The 25,839-nt window shown below is 42.2% G+C and overlaps 1 protein-coding gene across 3 annotated transcripts; it reads left to right on the plus strand.

Annotated features, from left to right (window-relative positions):
* The first annotated feature begins 755 nt into the window (after positions 1-755).
* Positions 756-25,370, plus strand: LOC115390320 (uncharacterized). 3 transcript variants are annotated; one of them, XM_030094134.1, is made up of 32 exons: positions 756-830; positions 2,259-2,387; positions 2,471-2,633; positions 2,800-2,992; positions 4,135-4,209; positions 4,334-4,423; positions 5,179-5,253; positions 5,454-5,543; positions 6,263-6,337; positions 6,462-6,551; positions 7,307-7,381; positions 7,582-7,671; positions 8,391-8,465; positions 8,590-8,679; positions 9,435-9,509; positions 9,710-9,799; positions 10,519-10,593; positions 10,718-10,807; positions 11,563-11,637; positions 12,768-12,857; positions 13,577-13,651; positions 13,776-13,865; positions 14,621-14,695; positions 14,894-14,983; positions 15,247-15,306; positions 15,446-15,551; positions 15,829-15,893; positions 16,419-18,477; positions 18,563-18,718; positions 22,993-23,046; positions 23,652-23,916; positions 24,695-25,370. In XM_030094134.1, the coding sequence occupies exons 2-31, from the start codon at positions 2,282-2,284 to the stop codon at positions 23,903-23,905; spliced, it is 4,866 nt and encodes a 1,621-aa protein (XP_029949994.1). In that variant the 5' UTR covers positions 756-830; positions 2,259-2,281; the 3' UTR covers positions 23,906-23,916; positions 24,695-25,370. The 3 variants fall into 3 exon arrangements, with proteins under 3 accessions (XP_029949994.1, XP_029949996.1, XP_029949995.1); XM_030094136.1 differs by lacking the exon at positions 22,993-23,046; XM_030094135.1 differs by lacking the exon at positions 756-830 and having other exon boundaries at positions 2,224-2,387.
* The last annotated feature ends 469 nt before the right edge of the window (positions 25,371-25,839 follow it).

Raw genomic sequence — 25,839 nt, forward strand, 5'->3', positions numbered from 1 at the left:
TTTATCTGACAAAGTGTGAAAAAAAAAAGAGTCAAAACCGAAGGAAAAGGTGATCATTCTGCAATGATAACTTATATTTTGGATCTTATTTTGATGAACCCTTCATGGCTGCAATGGAACAAGGAAAACATAATGAAATCGCCTCAAGTGTTATTTGGACCGTTGATGCCATTTGAAGGTCAGCTGAAACAACACCCAAGCCTCTGTTGTCTCTGAGGGAATAAAATAGTCCAAAAAACCCAAATAACAGCCTTCTTGCTTATTGTTCCATCGTCTTCTTTCTTCTATTGATTGCCAGCTGTCTTCTGGGTAGTCGGACTTGCTGATGACCTTTAAAATGTGTGTGTGTGTGTGTGTGTGTGTGTGTGTGTGTGTGTGTGTGTGTGTGTCTATATGGATTGGCCGGACGTTTGACCTGACTACATACCGACATTACATGGACCTTAGGGGATTATGAGGACTATGCCGATGTCCCTGTAATTCGGAGAGTGTATTTGCATTTGTGAGTGTCTAAAGAACAAAAATCCTAATTTTCTTTGAAAGTCCTTATGTACCAGTTGACCTGATTTTCAGTGTATCCCAGTGTATAGAACAGCGTCCCCTAGTGATAGTCCCTGAATTGCATCTTCTTACACATTTTTGACACACACCGTGCAAATTTAGCGGGCTCTTTTGTGATTGGCTGGTTTGAATTTGTGGGCGCGATCAACATGGCGTCGGATTCAAGCTCCGCCCACGCACGTTTTGGGTTCGTCCTCGCTTTAAAAATTAAATGCTCACTTGAAAGTCCGAATGGATATCCACATCTCTGGAGGAATAAATACACACAGGTAAGTTTTGAAACTTATTAATTGGCCAACTTTTTTTTAAGAAGGATTTTGCAAGTAACAGCACCAACAACACTGTGTTAAGACACGCAGAGAGAGCTGTGTCGAGAGCTGCGTAGAGAACGTTAGTTGCAACGTTAGCTAACGTTAGCTCAGGCTGTAGTCAGGCTGTAGTTATCTGTTTTTCTTGACATGGAAGCTGAGCTGAGGTCTGGAGAGTCTGTAGCTTTTAAGTAACACTGGGTTAAGATGTGCAGAGAGCTGTGTGGAGACGTTAGCTGACTTTAGCAACGTCGCTAACGCTAGCTAGCGTTAGCAACGTCGCTAATGCTAGCGTTAGCAACGTCGCTAATGCTAGCGTTAGCAACGACGCTAACGCTAGCGTGAGCAACGTCGCTAACGCAAGCTAGCTAGCATCAACTTTTTAAAAGATGAAGCAAGCTGGGACTGTTTTCTTTTATTCTCTGTTGTTATCATTAACTAGTTAACTGCTTTCAGGAAACAGAAAATAATCAGATGTCAGAAGCAGTTCAGTTGCAACATGGTATGCCTTGCTTTTTACCTCACTGAGGGATCCAAGTGTTTTTTCTTACATCATGTTAAAAGGGGCTGAGCGTGTTTCTTCCAGCTTTTTGAATCTACTATTAGTTTAATACCTGCAGCATCAGACAGCAGTAGGATCCATATGTGTGTTTCCAAAGAGAAAAGGCTTCTGTATTTACATATAGAACAACAATAACTTCAATAATAAAGTTTAACTTTACATTATATTGTGTTATTGAGAAAGGGACAATCAGGATCCAACAACAGGTTAAAAGGGGGTGAGCGTGTTTGATTATATGCTATAAATGAAGTTTCAGTCTGTTAATACATTATTACAAATATTGTATGCTTACAGCAGCACTCTCCAGCAACCAGTCTGTGTCTGAAAAGATGAAATGCCATCACTTTAATGGTTGAATGAAGTAATGTTTCATGTCCTATATCTGGAAGGAGTTTTAGAAACTAATATTGTGGGCAATTTTTTTTTTATGCTGTGAGATAGCACTATATGTTTTGTTAAAGCTTAGAGTCAAAATGAATTTGAGTCTCTGGTCCAATTCTGCTTTACATTACAACAAATATTGTCTTTCTCTAATTAAAGTGTAATTCATATGCGTACTCTCACCAGACCATCTCTGGTCTCAAAAAAAGGTGTTGTTACACCTAATATTGGTCCTTTTGCATATGGAATGAATAGTTGTAGTTGGTAACACATAGATTTCTGAAGGAACAATAAATACAATGTGAAAGCTGCAGTAGTGAAGCCAGCCATTGGCTTCTATCCGTACCTTTTAAGTATGTTACTGGCTTGCTCAGCTGAAGATTTCAGTGCTTGTCTCTACAGATAAACATGATAACTTGACTGAGTCATCTTCCTTGACCATTCAGGATTTTGATGCAAGGGAGTTAAAATGCAACGGCGAAGACGCATAAATCCAAAGGAGGATGCAAAATTTTACGTTACTGCTGGAAGGGACAAAGTGGGGCTTGACATCCAATACATCGATGCCTTCAAGGGTATGTTGAATCTTGGTAATGTTTGCAGTTAAACTTGAATGTGTGGCCTGATTTTTTCTCTTGATTTCTTCATTATTAACTAGGACGTGGCATCTTCTCAACTACTCCTTTTGAAAAAGGAGACTTTTTGCTGGAGTATCGAGGTGAACTAATAAACAAGCAGGAATGTGAGAAGAGACAGAGGCTTTACCACAGCAGTCTTAAAGTGTTCATGTTCGAGTTTCGTTTTAATGGAAAGCTGTGGTGGTATGTATTATGCCAATGGTTACACAAGTCAGACTAAAATTATATATATATATTGATGTGTTTGAGAAAATTACTAAAACGCTCTTCCATCAATCAACTTCGTAACTCTGTGAAGTATAGAATGTGAATGATTTGTAATTAAATGTCAAGTGTTATATTTGTGTAGTGTTGACGCTGCAAAAGAGGATGGATCCCTTGGAAGACTTGTAAATGATGACCATATCAACCCAAACACCAAGATGAAGTACTTCAGTGTGCAAGGAAGGCCTCATCTGTGTCTGTTTGCAATACGGGACATAAGTCCAGGAGAGGAGATCACCTACAATTACGGTGACTCAGATTGGCCATGGAGGAGCAAGGTGGGCAAAATTATTCTTTGAGATAGTTCTCACATATAAAATGTCTCTCTGTCTGTGACCTCTCCCTCAAGTCTTTCTCTCTCCCTATCACTCACCCTCATGCTCTGTTTCACCTGCCTGCATTCTGCTAACTGCTGATGACTACAGTGAGTGTCAGCTACAATAATCTGCTCGCTCCGGATACCTGTTCGCAATCACCTCTTGTAGTATGTAGCTCAGCTCATTCAATTACACCTTGCTGAATCATAAAGACTCGCATCCTGTTTGGGACTCAGTGTTTCTCTCTTGGACTCCCTTCCGTTAGTGTTTCCTGCAGGATAAAAGTTTGGCCAGGGGGGAACGTGTGACCCGGGGGGGGGGTAAAAACGAGCGTTGCCAACAGTTGCCGAGCGTGGGGGAGCAATGCCAAGCAGTGCGCTGCTCACACGGAGCGTCGAAGCGGTGCAGAGCGCGCCGCCGCTGCTCCGCGTTGTGCAACTGCCAATTGCTAACGCTATCGCGGCGCTATTTTTTATTTATTTCCTCTCTGTTGTCCGGGCGCTGCAGAATTTAGCGCGGGCGGGGCGCCTGGACTGAAAAGGTCTGGTGGAAACCCTGCTTTTTAAGATTTGCGTCAGTTTGTGTTCTCAGTTTTCTATCTCCGAAGTAACTTTTGGATTCTGTGTTAACCAAGCCTGTCTTCTCATTGTTGTGAGTACCACAGTTTAGTCAGCCCAGTTGTTTGTTTTGCCTTAGTTGTTCAACTTTGAGTTGTGTGGTTTGTTAGCTGACTGTTTAACTCCGTTCTGAGTTGGTGTTGGTTTAGTTTCCTCCTTTTTGTGAGTTGTGCATTTTGTGAAAGGTTTGGTCTTGGTTCCCCACACAATCCAGTTTCCCATTTGGTGGGGTTATACTTTCTCTGGTAAAATAAAACCCTTTTCTATATTCGCCAGTCTGCAGTTTCGCATGAGTTCTCCAGCTCACCCCGTGACAATTAGAGTTTTGATCATATACAGATTGTTGTCGGTTGTTGTCAGCTGACGAAAAACACATGTAGAGTACATTTTCCTCCCTATGAAGAATTCCGAATCACAGCCATGAGGAACCTAACTTAATGTCATACAGAGAACATCATGCTGTCAAACTGTTTATAACTTTTGCAGGCTCTTGACGAGAAAACAAATCAAGAAATTCCCAAGACCACAAATTCCACATCAACAAATGGAACCGTTGAACAGGTATTTCCACGTCTCAATGGCAGATAGATTTGTCTTGTAGTTTGCATCTCACAAACTGTCCGGAGTGGTTCACAGGAACATTTTCTTCTTATTGTGCATCTCTTTCATGCATTATCTGCTATAGATGACCAGTGACGGAAGCCAGACTGCAATGATCATGAGCGCCGTGAGCCAGACGAGGCCAGTGCTTGACCTAGTCACCAGAGTTGAAAAGGTAAATTACATTTGGTTTTCCAGTTAATGTCATCACTTGAGGCACAATATTATGCTTTCCAACATGGTCATTTTTGGAGTGTGTGTGTTCATTCACATGCATGTAGTGTGGATTATGCGGACAGTGGTGTGTGAGGACAGTCTCAAAAGATGCTTTTCAAAGTGTGAGTCAGTATAGCTTCTGAGTGTGTGTGTGCATATTACACTGTGAACCACCCAATTATGACTTAGGTGGACTGTAGTGTTTAAAGGTTCCTTCCTCTGGTGGGGGGATGGTAGTGGAATCACTTTGGCTTGGACAGTCTGCATTTGATCTGTATGTTAGTTAAATGTTTACGGCCAGTGTGGTTAGACACATGCCAGGCTGTGGACCCAGACACCAGTCATTATTATTAAAAGATGCTGTTTAGAATGAATCGGTGCAAATTCATCAGCTATAAAGGTGCAGCTTCTCCTTGCAACAAGCTGCCGGCCACCTCTTTCAGATAGAATGAGACCATTCTACCCAAATGATTGTTAGATATAAAGTCAGAATCAAATATCAAATTCATCACTTACAATTATCCTACAATGTTGTAGTTTAGTGGTCTGCAGACTACAGTCGGTTCCCTAGTCAGTTGATAGAAATCACTTCTGTAATGTATTTTCCTCCCTACCAAACATTCAGAATCGCAGCCATGAAGACCTTCACTTCATCTTACACAGAGGACGCTCTTTCTTGAAATGAATTATAATATTATCATGTTCTTTTTACAGGATCTCGATGAGGAAATGCCTCAGGAAAGTCCAGAGACCACAAATTCCTCATCAACGAAAGAAGTTGTTGAACAGGTGTGTCTTAATGGAAGAACGATTTCTATCTTGGACTTTACATCTTGCCAAACTCTCCAGAGAGGTTCACAACAGTGCTTTGCCACCATTACTTTGCATTAACAGCAGAATGTTTCTTTGTCCAAACTTCAGATATCCTCCTGACTGTTAGATTCTCTGTGTTTTTACTGTGTCGCTCTTCCATGCACTATCTGCCACAGGTGACAAGTGAGAAAAGCCAGATTGAGAGGACTGTGAGTGGCCTGAATCAGACAAGTCCAGTGTTGGATGTCCTCCCTGTGTTTGGACAGGTAGGTTAAACCCAGGGTGCCAATCAGTGTCAGAATTTGTGGCACAAAGTTTTGTCTACCAACATGGTTGCCGGTGCAGTGTGAGTGCACTGCACTTACATGGATAGTGGAAAGGAAGGACGACCCCACCAGAAGCATAAGACATTGTAGGTCTTTGTAACATTAGCTTGTGTGTGTATGAAGCCATGAGCCACCCAAATGTGATTTGGGAGGACTGCAGTGTTTATAGGTTCCTTCCTCTGGTGGGGGGATGGTAATGGAATCACTTTGGTCTGTATGAATACCTGGACAACCTGCATTTGATCTGTATGTCACTTTAATATTCATGGTCAGTGTTGTTAGCCGTGTCAGGATGTGGACCCAGACACCAGTCATAATTATGTTACAAGAAAAGATGCTATTTAGAATGAATGAGTGCAAATTTGTCAGCTATAAAGGCGCAGCATCCCCCTGCAAAAAGCTTCTGGCCACCTCTTTCAGATAGAATGGGACCATTCTACGACTTGAACCGTAAGAGATAAAGAAGAATCAAATTCATCAGTTACAACTAACCGTGAACATTATAGGTTTAGTCATCTGCAGGTTATTGTCTGTTGACAAAAAACACATGTAGAGTACATTTTCCTCCCTATGAAGAATTCCGAATCACAGCCATGAGGAACCTAACTTAATGTCATACAGAGAACATCATGCTGTCAAACTGTTTATAACTTTTGCAGGCTCTTGACGAGAAAACAAATCAAGAAATTCCCAAGACCACAAATTCCACATCAACAAATGGAACCGTTGAACAGGTATTTCCACGTCTCAATGGCAGATAGATTTGTCTTGTAGTTTGCATCTCACAAACTGTCCGGAGTGGTTCACAGGAACATTTTCTTCTTATTGTGCATCTCTTTCATGCATTATCTGCTATAGATGACCAGTGACGGAAGCCAGACTGCAATGATCATGAGCGCCGTGAGCCAGACGAGGCCAGTGCTTGACCTAGTCACCAGAGTTGAAAAGGTAAATTACATTTGGTTTTCCAGTTAATGTCATCACTTGAGGCACAATATTATGCTTTCCAACATGGTCATTTTTGGAGTGTGTGTGTTCATTCACATGCATGTAGTGTGGATTATGCGGACAGTGGTGTGTGAGGACAGTCTCAAAAGATGCTTTTCAAAGTGTGAGTCAGTATAGCTTCTGAGTGTGTGTGTGCATATTACACTGTGAACCACCCAATTATGACTTAGGTGGACTGTAGTGTTTAAAGGTTCCTTCCTCTGGTGGGGGGATGGTAGTGGAATCACTTTGGCTTGGACAGTCTGCATTTGATCTGTATGTTAGTTAAATGTTTACGGCCAGTGTGGTTAGACACATGCCAGGCTGTGGACCCAGACACCAGTCATTATTATTAAAAGATGCTGTTTAGAATGAATCGGTGCAAATTCATCAGCTATAAAGGTGCAGCTTCTCCTTGCAACAAGCTGCCGGCCACCTCTTTCAGATAGAATGAGACCATTCTACCCAAATGATTGTTAGATATAAAGTCAGAATCAAATATCAAATTCATCACTTACAATTATCCTACAATGTTGTAGTTTAGTGGTCTGCAGACTACAGTCGGTTCCCTAGTCAGTTGATAGAAATCACTTCTGTAATGTATTTTCCTCCCTACCAAACATTCAGAATCGCAGCCATGAAGACCTTCACTTCATCTTACACAGAGGACGCTCTTTCTTGAAATGAATTATAATATTATCATGTTCTTTTTACAGGATCTCGATGAGGAAATGCCTCAGGAAAGTCCAGAGACCACAAATTCCTCATCAACGAAAGAAGTTGTTGAACAGGTGTGTCTTAATGGAAGAACGATTTCTATCTTGGACTTTACATCTTGCCAAACTCTCCAGAGAGGTTCACAACAGTGCTTTGCCACCATTACTTTGCATTAACAGCAGAATGTTTCTTTGTCCAAACTTCAGATATCCTCCTGACTGTTAGATTCTCTGTGTTTTTACTGTGTCGCTCTTCCATGCACTATCTGCCACAGGTGACAAGTGAGAAAAGCCAGATTGAGAGGACTGTGAGTGGCCTGAATCAGACAAGTCCAGTGTTGGATGTCCTCCCTGTGTTTGGACAGGTAGGTTAAACCCAGGGTGCCAATCAGTGTCAGAATTTGTGGCACAAAGTTTTGTCTACCAACATGGTTGCCGGTGCAGTGTGAGTGCACTGCACTTACATGGATAGTGGAAAGGAAGGACGACCCCACCAGAAGCATAAGACATTGTAGGTCTTTGTAACATTAGCTTGTGTGTGTATGAAGCCATGAGCCACCCAAATGTGATTTGGGAGGACTGCAGTGTTTATAGGTTCCTTCCTCTGGTGGGGGGATGGTAATGGAATCACTTTGGTCTGTATGAATACCTGGACAACCTGCATTTGATCTGTATGTCACTTTAATATTCATGGTCAGTGTTGTTAGCCGTGTCAGGATGTGGACCCAGACACCAGTCATAATTATGTTACAAGAAAAGATGCTATTTAGAATGAATGAGTGCAAATTTGTCAGCTATAAAGGCGCAGCATCCCCCTGCAAAAAGCTTCTGGCCACCTCTTTCAGATAGAATGGGACCATTCTACGACTTGAACCGTAAGAGATAAAGAAGAATCAAATTCATCAGTTACAACTAACCGTGAACATTATAGGTTTAGTCATCTGCAGGTTATTGTCTGTTGACAAAAAACACATGTAGAGTACATTTTCCTCCCTATGAAGAATTCCGAATCACAGCCATGAGGAACCTAACTTAATGTCATACAGAGAACATCATGCTGTCAAACTGTTTATAACTTTTGCAGGCTCTTGACGAGAAAACAAATCAAGAAATTCCCAAGACCACAAATTCCACATCAACAAATGGAACCGTTGAACAGGTATTTCCACGTCTCAATGGCAGATAGATTTGTCTTGTAGTTTGCATCTCACAAACTGTCCGGAGTGGTTCACAGGAACATTTTCTTCTTATTGTGCATCTCTTTCATGCATTATCTGCTATAGATGACCAGTGACGGAAGCCAGACTGCAATGATCATGAGCGCCGTGAGCCAGACGAGGCCAGTGCTTGACCTAGTCACCAGAGTTGAAAAGGTAAATTACATTTGGTATTCCAGTTAATGTCATCACTTGAGGCACAATATTATGCTTTCCAACATGGTCATTTTTGGAGTGTGTGTGTTCATTCACATGCATGTAGTGTGGATTATGCGGACAGTGGTGTGTGAGGACAGTCTCAAAAGATGCTTTTCAAAGTGTGAGTCAGTATAGCTTCTGAGTGTGTGTGTGCATATTACACTGTGAACCACCCAATTATGACTTAGGCGGACTGTAGTGTTTAAAGGTTCCTTCCTCTGGTGGGGGGATGGTAGTGGAATCACTTTGGCTTGGACAGTCTGCATTTGATCTGTATGTTAGTTAAATGTTTACGGCCAGTGTGGTTAGACACATGCCAGGCTGTGGACCCAGACACCAGTCATTATTATTAAAAGATGCTGTTTAGAATGAATCGGTGCAAATTCATCAGCTATAAAGGTGCAGCTTCTCCTTGCAACAAGCTGCCGGCCACCTCTTTCAGATAGAATGGAACCATTCTACCCAAATGATTGTTAGATATAAAGTCAGAATCAAATATCAAATTCATCACTTACAATTATCCTACAATGTTGTAGTTTAGTGGTCTGCAGACTACAGTCGGTTCCCTAGTCAGTTGATAGAAATCACTTCTGTAATGTATTTTCCTCCCTACCAAACATTCAGAATCGCAGCCATGAAGACCTTCACTTCATCTTACACAGAGGACGCTCTTTCTTGAAATGAATTATAATATTATCATGTTCTTTTTACAGGATCTCGATGAGGAAATGCCTCAGGAAAGTCCAGAGACCACAAATTCCTCATCAACGAAAGAAGTTGTTGAACAGGTGTGTCTTAATGGAAGAACGATTTCTATCTTGGACTTTACATCTTGCCAAACTCTCCAGAGAGGTTCACAACAGTGCTTTGCCACCATTACTTTGCATTAACAGCAGAATGTTTCTTTGTCCAAACTTCAGATATCCTCCTGACTGTTAGATTCTCTGTGTTTTTACTGTGTCGCTCTTCCATGCACTATCTGCCACAGGTGACAAGTGAGAAAAGCCAGATTGAGAGGACTGTGAGTGGCCTGAATCAGACAAGTCCAGTGTTGGATGTCCTCCCTGTGTTTGGACAGGTAGGTTAAACCCAGGGTGCCAATCAGTGTCAGAATTTGTGGCACAAAGTTTTGTCTACCAACATGGTTGCCGGTGCAGTGTGAGTGCACTGCACTTACATGGATAGTGGAAAGGAAGGACGACCCCACCAGAAGCATAAGACATTGTAGGTCTTTGTAACATTAGCTTGTGTGTGTATGAAGCCATGAGCCACCCAAATGTGATTTGGGAGGACTGCAGTGTTTATAGGTTCCTTCCTCTGGTGGGGGGATGGTAATGGAATCACTTTGGTCTGTATGAATACCTGGACAACCTGCATTTGATCTGTATGTCACTTTAATATTCATGGTCAGTGTTGTTAGCCGTGTCAGGATGTGGACCCAGACACCAGTCATAATTATGTTACAAGAAAAGATGCTGTTTAGAATGAATGAGTGCAAATTTGTCAGCTATAAAGGCGCAGCATCCCCCTGCAAAAAGCTTCTGGCCACCTCTTTCAGATAGAATGGGACCATTCTACGACTTGAACCGTAAGAGATAAAGAAGAATCAAATTCATCAGTTACAACTAACCGTGAACATTATAGGTTTAGTCATCTGCAGGTTATTGTCTGTTGACAAAAAACACATGTAGAGTACATTTTCCTCCCTATGAAGAATTCCGAATCACAGCCATGAGGAACCTAACTTAATGTCATACAGAGAACATCATGCTGTCAAACTGTTTATAACTTTTGCAGGCTCTTGACGAGAAAACAAATCAAGAAATTCCCAAGACCACAAATTCCACATCAACAAATGGAACCGTTGAACAGGTATTTCCACGTCTCAATGGCAGATAGATTTGTCTTGTAGTTTGCATCTCACAAACTGTCCGGAGTGGTTCACAGGAACATTTTCTTCTTATTGTGCATCTCTTTCATGCATTATCTGCTATAGATGACCAGTGACGGAAGCCAGACTGCAATGATCATGAGCGCCGTGAGCCAGACGAGGCCAGTGCTTGACCTAGTCACCAGAGTTGAAAAGGTAAATTACATTTGGTATTCCAGTTAATGTCATCACTTGAGGCACAATATTATGCTTTCCAACATGGTCATTTTTGGAGTGTGTGTGTTCATTCACATGCATGTAGTGTGGATTATGCGGACAGTGGTGTGTGAGGACAGTCTCAAAAGATGCTTTTCAAAGTGTGAGTCAGTATAGCTTCTGAGTGTGTGTGTGCATATTACACTGTGAACCACCCAATTATGACTTAGGCGGACTGTAGTGTTTAAAGGTTCCTTCCTCTGGTGGGGGGATGGTAGTGGAATCACTTTGGCTTGGACAGTCTGCATTTGATCTGTATGTTAGTTAAATGTTTACGGCCAGTGTGGTTAGACACATGCCAGGCTGTGGACCCAGACACCAGTCATTATTATTAAAAGATGCTGTTTAGAATGAATCGGTGCAAATTCATCAGCTATAAAGGTGCAGCTTCTCCTTGCAACAAGCTGCCGGCCACCTCTTTCAGATAGAATGAGACCATTCTACCCAAATGATTGTTAGATATAAAGTCAGAATCAAATATCAAATTCATCACTTACAATTATCCTACAATGTTGTAGTTTAGTGGTCTGCAGACTACAGTCGGTTCCCTAGTCAGTTGATAGAAATCACTTCTGTAATGTATTTTCCTCCCTACCAAACATTCAGAATCGCAGCCATGAAGACCTTCACTTCATCTTACACAGAGGACGTTCTTTCTTGAAATGAATTATAATATTATCATGTTCTTTTTACAGGATCTCGATGAGGAAATGCCTCAGGAAAGTCCAGAGACCACAAATTCCTCATCAACGAAAGAAGTTGTTGAACAGGTGTGTCTTAATGGAAGAACGATTTCTATCTTGGACTTTACATCTTGCCAAACTCTCCAGAGAGGTTCACAACAGTGCTTTGCCACCATTACTTTGCATTAACAGCAGAACGTTTCTTTGTCCAAACTTCAGATATCCTCCTGACTGTTACAGCTAAATTCCACTGCGTGCGTTTCTGCTGCGCTCAGCTCCGCTGCGCTCCGTTTGTTCAAAACCCACCGCGTCCGCTTTGCTCCGCTGCGTCTCTATTCCGCCCGGCCTGAGAAGCAGAGCAGCGCATGCGCTATTTAGCATCGACCTCCAAAAGCTGAGCAGTCTGGGCCACACTGGCATCTTTCTCTGTACATCCGGGTAGAAAGGATGACTGGGGTCATATAAAATGTTATGATTCTCCACTTCCAAAATCAGGTCTCTTCATCCTGGTTGTTGTGCTTCAACACGCTGAATTTCGTGCAACAGGATGTTGAAATTCGGGCCATTCAGAATAAAATGCATACATGGTCCTGAATAGGCTATGTATTTTGTAGAAAACACGAAATTTATGGACAATAGCCTGCAAATGGGCCATATATGCAGCTGTGTAAACATTCAGAAACGTTTGACTATAGCTTGATTACAGGCAAAACAGAAGTTTGTCAAATAAAATTTGATAGTGTGTTTTAATTTTTGTTTGCCCGCTTTTTAAAGTGTATATTTTAATCAGTGTGGTATGTCTATTCGTGATATATCCGACAATTAATGTGACGGAAAAAAAAAGTCTTTTAACAGTTTAAAGTTTTTAATAAAGACAAAATGATTTTATTTTGTATAAAACCGGAGGTTGTTGGAGTTCTCATTCCTGTTTGGTGCATCTGAACTGTGGAAATTTATGCATACGGAGACCTGACGGACCGGACCGGAGAGAAAAATAGACCTCGGCTCCATTTTGGACTGACGGGGCGCAGCGGAGCGGACCGGAGCAGAACGGAGGCTTTGAAATCCGCTACAGTCATTAAAATAGCAACGTATTTGCTGCGGCGGTCGGACCGGAGCTGAGCTGAGCGCAGACGGAGCGGACCGGAGGATGTGGAATTTAGGGGTTAGATTCTGTGTTTTTACTGTGTCGCTCTTCCATGCACTATCTGCCACAGGTGACAAGTGAGAAAAGCCAGATTGAGAGGACTGTGAGTGGCCTGAATCAGACAAGTCCAGTGTTGGATGTCCTCCCTGTGTTTGGACAGGTAGGTTAAACCCAGGGTGCCAATCAGTGTCAGAATTTGTGGCACAAAGTTTTGTCTACCAACATGGTTGCCGGTGCAGTGTGAGTGCACTGCACTTACATGGATAGTGGAAAGGAAGGACGACCCCACCAGAAGCATAAGACATTGTAGGTCTTTGTAACATTAGCTTGTGTGTGTATGAAGCCATGAGCCACCCAAATGTGATTTGGGAGGACTGCAGTGTTTATAGGTTCCTTCCTCTGGTGGGGGGATGGTAATGGAATCACTTTGGTCTGTATGAATACCTGGACAACCTGCATTTGATCTGTATGTCACTTTAATATTCATGGTCAGTGTTGTTAGCCGTGTCAGGATGTGGACCCAGACACCAGTCATAATTATGTTACAAGAAAAGATGCTATTTAGAATGAATGAGTGCAAATTTGTCAGCTATAAAGGCGCAGCATCCCCCTGCAAAAAGCTTCTGGCCACCTCTTTCAGATAGAATGGGACCATTCTACGACTTGAACCGTAAGAGATAAAGAAGAATCAAATTCATCAGTTACAACTAACCGTGAACATTATAGGTTTAGTCATCTGCAGGTTATTGTCTGTTGACAAAAAACACATGTAGAGTACATTTTCCTCCCTATGAAGAATTCCGAATCACAGCCATGAGGAACCTAACTTAATGTCATACAGAGAACATCATGCTGTCAAACTGTTTATAACTTTTGCAGGCTCTTGACGAGAAAACAAATCAAGAAATTCCCAAGACCACAAATTCCACATCAACAAATGGAACCGTTGAACAGGTATTTCCACGTCTCAATGGCAGATAGATTTGTCTTGTAGTTTGCATCTCACAAACTGTCCGGAGTGGTTCACAGGAACATTTTCTTCTTATTGTGCATCTCTTTCATGCATTATCTGCTATAGATGACCAGTGACGGAAGCCAGACTGCAATGATCATGAGCGCCGTGAGCCAGACGAGGCCAGTGCTTGACCTAGTCACCAGAGTTGAAAAGGTAAATTACATTTGGTATTCCAGTTAATGTCATCACTTGAGGCACAATATTATGCTTTCCAACATGGTCATTTTTGGAGTGTGTGTGTTCATTCACATGCATGTAGTGTGGATTATGCGGACAGTGGTGTGTGAGGACAGTCTCAAAAGATGCTTTTCAAAGTGTGAGTCAGTATAGCTTCTGAGTGTGTGTGTGCATATTACACTGTGAACCACCCAATTATGACTTAGGCGGACTGTAGTGTTTAAAGGTTCCTTCCTCTGGTGGGGGGATGGTAGTGGAATCACTTTGGCTTGGACAGTCTGCATTTGATCTGTATGTTAGTTAAATGTTTACGGCCAGTGTGGTTAGACACATGCCAGGCTGTGGACCCAGACACCAGTCATTATTATTAAAAGATGCTGTTTAGAATGAATCGGTGCAAATTCATCAGCTATAAAGGTGCAGCTTCTCCTTGCAACAAGCTGCCGGCCACCTCTTTCAGATAGAATGGGACCATTCTACCCAAATGATTGTTAGATATAAAGTCAGAATCAAATATCAAATTCATCACTTACAATTATCCTACAATGTTGTAGTTTAGTGGTCTGCAGACTACAGTCGGTTCCCTAGTCAGTTGATAGAAATCACTTCTGTAATGTATTTTCCTCCCTACCAAACATTCAGAATCGCAGCCATGAAGACCTTCACTTCATCTTACACAGAGGACGTTCTTTCTTGAAATGAATTATAATATTATCATGTTCTTTTTACAGGATCTCGATGAGGAAATGCCTCAGGAAAGTCCAGAGACCACAAATTCCTCATCAACGAAAGAAGTTGTTGAACAGGTGTGTCTTAATGGAAGAACGATTTCTATCTTGGACTTTACATCTTGCCAAACTCTCCAGAGAGGTTCACAACAGTGCTTTGCCACCATTACTTTGCATTAACAGCAGAACGTTTCTTTGTCCAAACTTCAGATATCCTCCTGACTGTTAGATTCTGTGTTTTTACTGTGTCGCTCTTCCATGCACTATCTGCCACAGGTGACAAGTGAGAAAAGCCAGATTGAGAGGACTGTGAGTGGCCTGAATCAGACAAGTCCAGTGTTGGATGTCCTCCCTGTGTTTGGACAGGTAGGTTAAACCCAGGGTGCCAATCAGTGTCAGAATTTGTGGCACAGAGTTTTGTCTACCAACATGGTTGCCGGTGCAGTGTGAGTGCACTGCACTTACATGGATAGTGGAAAGGAAGGACGACCCCACCAGAAGCATAAGACATTGTAGGTCTTTGTAATATAAGATTATAAGATAACATGAGGTATTGTGAAAGGTATTTGAAAAGACAGCTGTCAATAATACTGTTGTCATTTTTATCTTGTCTGGTGTTGTTCTTGCAGGTGAGCACGACGAATCAAGTCAGCGCAAGTCAGTTGGCTCCAGCTGTCAACATTGAAACGGTAAACTATCGAATATGTTGACACGGGTGTGAAAACATTTTAATCTCTTATTCGACTTAATACACGTAAGCAAATTCATATGAAATGCTTTTCTTCCTTAAACTGACAAGCAGATGCTCCTCTGATCTGTTGCCAACAGTGTTTACAACATAGCCTGGTGTGCACAACAGTGTCCTCCTTAGACAAGTGCTTGCAGTGTCTGGGCCCTGTGTCTTCCTTCAAGTGGCTTGGCTATAAATGCAGAGGTGAGATATGTAATTAATTGATTCACAGGTCGTCAGTAAATGCATGCCTAGAGTTTTAATACGCAGTCATAAAGCAAAGTTTACGTACACAAGGTTGTGTGTATCATGGTCATCTTTGTGGGAGTCACTGAGTGATGCCAGTTGTCTTGCCGTTTTGAAGTTTATGCTGGGTTTTTTTTTGTGATTGTAGATTGCTGCAGAGTTCTGATCGGTGAATGATTTAACACAATGTGATCCATCACGTTGAAATCGAACTGATACTCAAAATCTGTTGCAGTTTGTTCACAGGTCTGGCATAAATCCTGTATCAGACAAATTACAAATCATCCAGACCTTTTACGGGTGAGTGTCACCTTAAAGGGGCTGTATCATGCTTTTTTAGCTAGTCCAAACCCTAGTATAGTCATTCACATGGTAATAGTTTATTTTTGACACTAAAGAAAAGCCATTTTGTGTGAAATATAAGATTTCCTGGGGCCAATTCTGAAACCCGGAAGAGAAAACGCTCTGTTTCACTGAAAATCCCGCCTCTCCCCCTGTGGACTTTGACTGACAGCAGGGGGAAGAGGGGCGGGCTCAGGGGAGCGCTCTGCTCTCGTGACGTCACTAGAACAGACAGATCATTTTCACGGGTATGGGAGGGGCTGCCTGTCTGAGCAGGAGAAAAATAAGGAAAGCTCAAACACGCAGGCACGAAGGAAAAACCCGCTTTGGGGGTGTGTTTGATGAGTAAATAACTATATAACAAGGTTGAAACAAAAAAAAAGTGAGTTTTGCATGATACAGCCCCTTTAATGTTTCTTGAACCTTTACACTGTCTACAGTGTCCTTTTGCGCATATAATAAATACATTTCTCATCACTTCAGGATCAACAGTCTGCTGAATGTTCCGGGGATCAGTTGTCATCAGATCAGAATATCAATAGATTATGTTCAGAACAGGAGCCAAAATCAGATGATGATGAACACTATTCTGATGAGGATTACGTACCAGACACAGCAGATGAAGAAGACGAAGATGAAGATGAAGATGCAAGGATGCCCTTTATGTCTCGTCACTTGAAAGCCCAACAGCCAACATCAAATGCAGAAGACACAAGCATCGCAGTTGTCCCTAGTACATCAAAATGTTGGCTGCCTCTCGAAGATTGTGCGAGTTCCAGTGGTGTTGAAACATCAGATTCAGCTCATGGTGTCGAGCAGTCATCGAAGGATAAACCAGAGGATGAAGAAAAGCTTCAGAGACCAGAATCAACACTTCTGACAATGAGCTCTAAAAATTATTGTTATGTCTGTGGTAAACCACAAAGCAAAATTTCACGGCACTTGAAAACACATACAACACATGCTGAAATAGCATATGCATTCTCCCTCCCTGAGAACTCCAAAGAGCGTAAAATGTTATTCGAAAAAATGAGAAATAAGGGAAATTTTCAACATAACAGTGCAGTTTTACAAGATGGGACAGGGCCACTGAAAGTGAAAAGAAGACCAAAAGTTCCAGAAATGACGGGAAAGTTCATTCACTGTATGTATTGCAAAGGACTGTTTGTTCGTAAAGAACTGTGGAGACATGTCCGCAAATGCTCCTGCAAGCCAGAAAGTGAAGACTTGGATAAAGAACCTGGTAGAACCAAAGTACTGGGTTTGGCTGCAGCGCAAGAGTCTGCATCCTGTCAGCAGATGTCAAGTGGAGTGTGGAAGCTTCTTAGTGTCATGAAACAAGATGAGATCGCCTCAGTTGTGCGAAATGACTTCTCTATCGTCCAGTTTGCCCAGTCACTCTACAACAGGCATGGACAAGACCCCACAAAGTATGAATACATACGACAGAAGCTCCGTGAAGTGGGTCGTCTGTTGTTATGTCTGCGGACAGAATTTTCCATACATAATCTGGAGGAGGCTATCAAACCTGCCAACTTCCAAAGAATTGTGCAAGCAGTGAAGAAAGTATCGGGTTTTGATGAAGAGCGTCTCTCTTTCCAAACACCAAGCCTTGCCCTGAAATTGGGACATACACTACGCAAAATCTGTGACATTATCCATTGCCGGGCCCTCATGGCTGAAGATGAAGAATTGATCAAGTCCACTGAAACCTTCAAGAAATTGCACACCTCCAAATGGTCAGAGTTAGTGTCTCACAAGGCCCTGAGTACACTGAGTGATGCAAAGTATAACAAACCATCTACATTACCCTTCACTCAAGATGTTCAGATTCTTCACAAGCACTTGGAGAAAACTGCAGAAAGAGCTGTCAGTGACTTGAAGGAGGAGGCCACCACCCAGAATTATGCTCAGCTTGCAAAAGTTACTCTGGCACAAATTATTGTGTTCAATCGTCGACGAGCTGGGGAGGTTTCAAAAATGCGCCTCAAAAGTTTTCAGGAGGGAGACACCACACAGCTTCATGAAGATGTTGCCATGGGGTTGTCAAAGATTGAACAAAAGCTCTGCAACTATTTCAGGAGAATTGAAATCATGGGAAAAAGAGGCAGAAAAGTTGCAGTTCTGCTCACACCAAGTGTAGTTGATGCTCTGTCACTCCTGACCAGTAAAAGAACTGAATGTGGCGTTAGTCCCACAAATGTCTTCCTGTTTGCAAGACCCAAGGCAATGAGCTACTACAGAGGACAGGACTGTTTGCGTATTCATGCAGACATGTGTGGAGCAAAGCACCCTGAGCACCTCAGGTCCACACAACTCAGGAAACATGTTGCCACGCTATCACAAGTCCTTAATCTAAAAAACAACGAACTTGATCAAGTTGCAGACTTTCTGGGTCACGATATCCGAGTTCACAGAGATTTCTACAGATTACCAGTTCCCACCACTCAGCTTGCCAAGGTTTCCAAACTGCTTCTGTCAATGGAAAAAGGACGTCTCTCTGGTCTGCAAGGGAAATCCCTGGATGAGATTGAACTTGAAGGTTTGTACAGAAATTAGTATTCCAAATAAATTTCTGTGTTTGATGTGGAGTAATGCATCTGAATTTTACTAATACTTATTTCTAGATGAAATTGCGTTGAGTGATGCTGAGGCCGAGGATAGTGAGAGCGAGTCAGATGACAACGGTACAACATTCACATTGCACTGTGGAAATATCAAGCCTGTGGATGCTGCATCTGTTTCTGCATTAGCAGAGGAGGCTCATGACACTGAAGGTTCTGGTAAGTTACCTCACCACATAGTTACAGTTGTGATCATAAGCGTACATGCACTAAAGACCATGTATATCAATGAAGTCTTGAGTTTCCAGTAACTCCCATCACTAAATATATTCTATGATAAAATCATTAAAACAAATGTAATCAAAATACAATAATGCAATTTCATCTCAACTAGGTAATTTTGGTTTGGTTTACAAACTTCTGGTTGTATCTTTCACTACCCCTCATGACATAATTGGTACTGTTGAACAAAATGTTCAATTATTTTTTCAAATAAATTAATTTGATTAGATTTAAGTCAGGGCTTAGGGGAAACCATTCTAAAATCCTAATTTCAACCTGACTGAACTATTTCTTTACTGGTTTTGATGTGTGTTTGGAATCGTTTGCCATTTCTCAATTCTTAGTATGTGAGTGTGTACCCATGTACGAGGGTGGACCCAAAAGTTCCCGGACTGTACTTATAACTTTTTATTTTTTAATCTTCGCAATTATTTGAAACTGTCACCTTCAAAATACTCTCCTTTGACTTGAATACAACGCTGCACCCGAGATTTTCACTGTTCAGAAGAGTCGCCATGACCGTGCGTAACTGTGCCGGAAAGATAGAACTTCGATTTTCCCTCCCCCGCCTGTATGCCTGCCTTACCTTTCTGCTGCCGCTCCAGTTTCATCTTTGACAACAAAAAGCAGTCGCCTGGGGCCAGATCAGGTGAATATGGCGGTGGGGAGGCTGGCTGGTCACGGTTTTAGTCCAAAAATATGCTTTACGCACAACATCTCCTGCTATTTCTGTGCGTAACGGGGCGTCCTGTGGTCTGCTGTCTGTTATGATGCGGCCATTTCCGGGCGCCTTCGTCTCCCTGCTTCTAATAACCGCCTGAGGATGATCTGTCTGGATCTCTACAATACTCCCATCAGTTCTGCAATGTCATCAAAAGTCCTGCGTGGATCTACCATGACGTCTTCTTCAGTTTTTGTGACGTTTTCCTCTGTTCTGGAAGTGGATTGTTGTCCTCTGCGTGCCTGGTCTTCGTGAAGTAATCTGATCGCTCTTAAAGGGCCCAAACCACTCAGACACCCTAAGAATCCTTCTTAAAGAATGTCTGCAACATGGTGAGTGTTTCTGCTGCTGTTTTTCCCAATGAAAAACAAAATGTTTTGACAGAGCGCATATCCGTGGATATCCGCCATCTTGAAAAATCGAAGAGTGGGGTGTAACTCTGTCAACATAAACAGTGACTGTCAGCTGACCGCATCACGGGGGAAGACCAAACCTGGCACAGTTATGCATGAGGCTATCCTGTAGCGACATCTAGCGGCCAAAGTCGGAAATTCATTGTATTTTTTTATTAATAGAATCAGTCCGGAAACTTTTGGGTCCCCCCTCGTACTTAGCGAGAACACACTTGTTAGTCATACTCAGGGCTGGCTCTGGGCATAAGTGAACTAGGCGGCCGGCTAGGGCACACTGTACAGGTGGGGGTGGGGGCGGCGCATGTGGAAGAGTAGTGGGCGCAACCCCCCCCCCCCCCCCATATACATATATAGTTAAACACATCATCAGCACTATTAAGTTCTCTCTTCAGTAAATACATCAATGTGTGACACTATTAAGCAAAGAGAGATATTAATCATAAACAGATGTCTAACAAAGAAAGTCAGGAGTTTAAGGAAACTTTAACAAACTTCAACAGAACCTTCAAGAGCAAAAGCGAAAATAAGTTAGAAACATCACTAAGGTTAAAAATGACATGTTTTTAAAAAATTCTACAGTTCTTTCTTTTATTTACCAGGAACAACAACAACTATATGCACAGGTCAATGATAAGGTGTCGATCCCGGAGGTCATGTGACTCCAGTCTTCAGTGTTCTCCAGGGAGAACACTGTTATATTGTTACAGATTCTGCTCCAGGAAAAAGCCCCTGGTTGGAGTGAGGAGCTTCGGTCTGGTTCCGGCAGGGTTCTGGACCGTTCTCAGTGTTGTGGATGAGCTGATGAACATCATCTCAGAGTGATCCACTTCCAGACAGGAGCAGGTGGAGGAACCTGGAGCTTTGCTCTCCTGGCCATCAGGCATTTCTCCATCCTTCTGGAGTTGTTGATGGAGCCAGATCAAAATTCTTCCTCCTGCAGAACCACACAAACACAAAAAGAATCACACACTACCAACTCAATATGTTATTCATGCATGCATTAATTCATTGCTTTGAAAAACAAACCTCCCTCCATCCACATCTGGCTGCAGATCACCTCTGGATCAGGTTCTGGTTCCTCAGTGGTCCTTTGATTGAAATAGTTCATAGTTTTAGTTTGAATGCACAATGTTCACCAGTAGAAGACATTTACACCACTGAGACTGAACTTTATGGTCAATGTTAACATTCACCTCTCATTTAAACATTCAAGTTCACTTAAACAGCTATAAACGTGAACTTTTCCTTCAGCTGAGCAGATATACTCTGAAACAGATTAAACTGGACGAAGACAACGATGGATTCACACAAAACGATCCATATCTCCTGTGTAGCCATGGCGGAGAGTGATAGCCAGCTGCAGCCGTCATGAAGCAGCTGAGCGCCGGATGGCCTCAGACCCCCGGGTCACCTCGGTCCGCCGTTTGGTCCCCAGATGTCCGAAATTGTCGAAACAAATTTTCTAATAAGCTTGATGTGGAGAGACTGACCCCATATCAACATTCTAAACAGCTATATTCTTGCCAAAACACCGTTAAAACTACGTTCTTTTAAACAATAACACTAATATTTCAGAGTTTTTTTACTCACCGCTGGGTGTTCACTCCTCTGTCATGTCTTGCAAAATGTGTTCTGGGTAATTTCACCTCAAGTCTGGTCCGATGCAGACTCGGTAAAGTGGGCGGAGTTAGTCCACATTGGGTATTTCATGCATACTTGGTTTGATGCGTACTTTGAATTGGAACAGTACTTGGTCTCCGACTGATGACGTTTCACGAGTCTGTGAGTACACAAGTACAGAGAAGTACGCGTATTGCGAAACGACCATTGTCTTGTTGAAACATCCAACTGTGTCCAAGATCAACGTTTTGGCTAATGATTTTAGGTTTTCCTGGATAATATTGAATTAACCCTTTTACATGATTCCATTTACTGTAAAACACCAGTTCCACTGGCAGCAAAACAGCCCTAGGGCAATAATACAACCATCATCATGGTTGACGATAGGTTTAGTGTTCTTAGGTTTAAAGGCTTCACCTTTTTTTCCTCATATTTAGGGTCATTGTAGCCAAACAGCACAATTTTTCTTTCATCTGACAACAGAACTTTCTTTCAGAAGCCATTTGTTTCTCCATGTGATCAGCAGCATATTTCAGTCAAGCCTTAGGGGTGCTTTCACACCTACAGCATTTGGTCCGCTTGAAGCGGACTAGCGTCCCCAACTCCTGCAGGTTCGGTTCGTACGCGCTGGTGTAAAAGCAGATCAGTTAGTTTTGGTCCGGGACAAAGAACCGCACCGAGACCTCCTCGAAGAGGCAGTCTTGGTACGGTCTCGGTGCGGTCCGCTGCTGGTGTGAACGTTGACCAGCCTCGGTCCTGTCCGCTCTGTTGTGGAGAAGGCTTTTTGGTCGGCGGAGGCTTCCGTAGCAAGCCGCGCATCACGTCACACATGCTGGCCAATCAGGGTTCAGTTCCGCCACCCAAAACACACTATTATATGTGAACAGCGCCACCAAGGGGCAGGAGGGTCATAGTGGATAGTTCATCTGCAAAAACAAGTGGTGTGAATGCGAACCGAACTAGTTGACAGCTGCAACATTTATGAATAATTTATGTCCGAACCGAACCACTCTAGCGGACTAGTAGGTGTGAAAGCACCCTAGTCAGCTTCTCGAGAGTTTCTCTTTGCATTGCTTCCTCTTATTTCATGGTAATCTTAATCACTCACAAGAAGTTCAGGAGGCATGCAACTAAAAACATTTTGTTTAATACATGTTTTACATCTTCAAAACTGATAGGTCAAGTTGTTTTTTGTATATTTTTGACCCAGCAGATCATATTTCCAGAAGACCTTTAATATGTAAGAACCAAAAGGCACAATTGCTTTTTGTCACCAAGATGCATAAGATTCAATCATTTTATTTTTTTAGGAAAATTTAGAACTGTAGGAGTCACTGGAAACTCGAGACTGAGATGATATTCATGAACTTTACATGTGCTTAAAAACTTTTTTCCAGATGTTTGTTGATCAAAAAAACTCCTTTTTTTCAACTTTTGTCTTATTATGTGCTTAACAGGACTGGCATCCACAGTGTCATCCACAGTGGATGAGACCACCCTACCCTCTGAAGGTATGGCAAGTTTTTAAGCAATATGTTAAGTATGACACAATAGATAAAAAAGAAAATGTGCTAATAAGAGACTGAACAACAGACATTAATAGAACCAGATGTAACCACGAGGCAAGGAAAAAAACTAAAATAGTGGGTAATTAACTGCTTTTAAGAATGTTAAGTGTCCACAGACATAAAGTCCATTTTGAGAGCATTTTGGAGCTAAAACTTTAAAAGTATCGTCTCTTTTTGAGCAAGGAAGAACTAACAAGTTGCAGTAAGCCCAGATATTTCTAGTTGGTATTGCTCCACCTCACACACCAGTAAAATTTCTTTGCCTACCAGAGAGGTGGTGTTTCAAATCCCCAGAGCCAATCCACGATGCTCGGGTTCAGCATGGTCTCACCTGACCCCTGTACTGCACCTATCTATGCTGGTGGTGAAGTCATATCAAGTGAACAATTAAACAGAATACCTGCAGTGATTTGTCCAGAATTTCCATCAAAGGAAGAAATAGACAAGAATTCATGGAATTAGTTACACTCAGGTTTTAATGGCTTAAACGGGTCAACACATTTGGTTTCTTTTTGCGACAGTGTTTTTCTACATTTTATGTCTTCCAGGCAACGATGCTGCTCAACAACGGGATTCCAGAAGAATAACAAAGAGAACGTGGTCTAAGGCTGAAGTTGCTGCAGTAATGCGACATTTCAGAGATCACATATCTAAAGGAAAATTGGCCACCAAAAATGAATGCAGTCACTGCAAGCTGGTAGAAGATCCTGTGTTAGCCCAGAGAACAGTGCAAAATATCAGAGACTTTGTGAGAAATCGAGGAACAGCTGCAAAGAGGCAGCCACAGAAGCATAAGCTTTAAGTTCATTTGCGGTAAGTATAGTCTCTTTTTGAACAAGGAAAAACCAACAAAATGTTATACAGTTGATTGATTCTTTGGCGTGTCATTTTCCAGGGTTTTGATGCTTTTCCAGCTTTAATTTTCCATAGTAAAGGTTGGACTTTCAGCAGTCATAGTCTTCCTTCCAGCACCCTAGAGCAGTCTGCCTTTTTGAAAATGGGAGCCAAGGCCACTTATCTTGTACTTGAGCCTGATGACCTCCTCCTCTACCAGTGTCCACCACAAAATTCCTAGGTTGCTCCCGTGACAACATCCAAAAACTCTCAGGCAGCTCTTGACATCCTCTTCTGCACTGAAGGCTTTTGCACAGATGTTCAACCTTCTGCTTTACCTTCTGGGAGAACTCCAGCACTGTAGTGCTGTGAATATCCATACATCTGCCCAACACTTTGCATTGTGTGGCAGTAAGCCCAGATATTTCTAGTTGGTATTGCTCCACCTCACACACCAGTAAAATTTCTTTGCCTACCAGAGAGGTGGTGTATCAAATCCCCAGAGCCAATCCACAATGCTCGGGTTCAGCATGGTCTCACCTGACCCCTGTACTGCACCTATCTATGCTGGTGGTGAAGTCATATCAAGTGAACAATTAAACAGAATACCTGCAGTGATTTGTCCAGAATTTCCATCAAAGGAAGAAATAGACAAGGATTCATGGAATTAGTTACACTCAGGTTTTAATGGCTTAAACAGGTCAACACATTTGGTTTCTTTCGGTGACAGTGTTTTTCTACTTTTAATGTCTTCCAGGTAACGATGCTGCTGAACAACGGGATTCCAGAAGAATAACGACCGTGTTAGCCCAGAGAACAGTGCAAAATATCAGAGATGTTGTGAGACACCGAGGAACAGCTGCAAAGAGGCAGCCACAGAAGCATTAGCTTTAAGTTCATTTGCAGTTATTCTCGTGTTATTTTTCTGTTGCCTTAATGTTTCATAACAGCCAGTTGAGTGCAGTTGTTTTTATTTGTCTGCACACTTTTTCGCACTTTTCTTGGATTTTGACTGTTGTGTATTTTAAGTTTTGTAGACAGATGTTTAAGTGCAATTTTACTTTTTTCGGATAATAAACCGACTGTTCCATTAATGTTGTGTGCAGTCAGGTCTGGTGTATAAGGTGGGTGTGTATTTATGCTAATGAGGTACTGACATCATTGTCCCTTTAAAGTCCCCATAGTGCTTTATTTTGGTTCTTATAAGTCACATATTTGTCAAGAAGAGAAATGTCTTCACAAACCACCATAATTTTAGGTAGGTGTGTATAGAGTTACGTAGCTCGTACCTGAAACCTAAAGTGAGCTAAATTTTTTTCAGATTTTTTACAGCATTTTAATCCATCTCCCGTTGCTCTAGCACCTTGGGAAAGGGTAGCCGGCCTAAACCACCACCGGGCGGGTTTGGCGAAACTGTCCGTCTAGCCCTTATAAACCCGTATGTGTGTGTGTGTGTGTGTGTGTGTGTGTGCGCGCGCTTGTGTGTGTGGCTGTGTATATGTCATTACCTCCATGCCCAGCCTCAGCATGTGCTCTCTTTGTGTTCTGTCATGTTATCATATTTTCTCCTGTTCTCCTCATCGATTACCTGTCATCAGGCTGAAAAGTGGACTTTTGTTTCACCAAGTTAGCAAATAGTCTGTGCTCCCTCTCCGTCTCACTCCGTTGTTTATTTTGTGTCTCCGCTTTGCTTGTCTATTTCATGTCTAAAATTAGATTGCGCTGTCATGCCAATCCCTAACAGCTTATCTCTGTCTTTTTGGACTTTTACACTTTGCCCTTCATCATCGCCTCCCCTCTGCTGTGAGGCCAGAAGATGAATCTGTAACGTAACACGTATATATCTTATATTTTCAGTGAAATATATATCTTCAAAAATGAAATCAAATTAAATCACACATG

The sequence above is a fragment of the Salarias fasciatus genome, chromosome 6 (genome assembly GCF_902148845.1).
Source record: "Salarias fasciatus chromosome 6, fSalaFa1.1, whole genome shotgun sequence".
NCBI lineage: Eukaryota > Metazoa > Chordata > Actinopteri > Blenniiformes > Blenniidae > Salarias > Salarias fasciatus.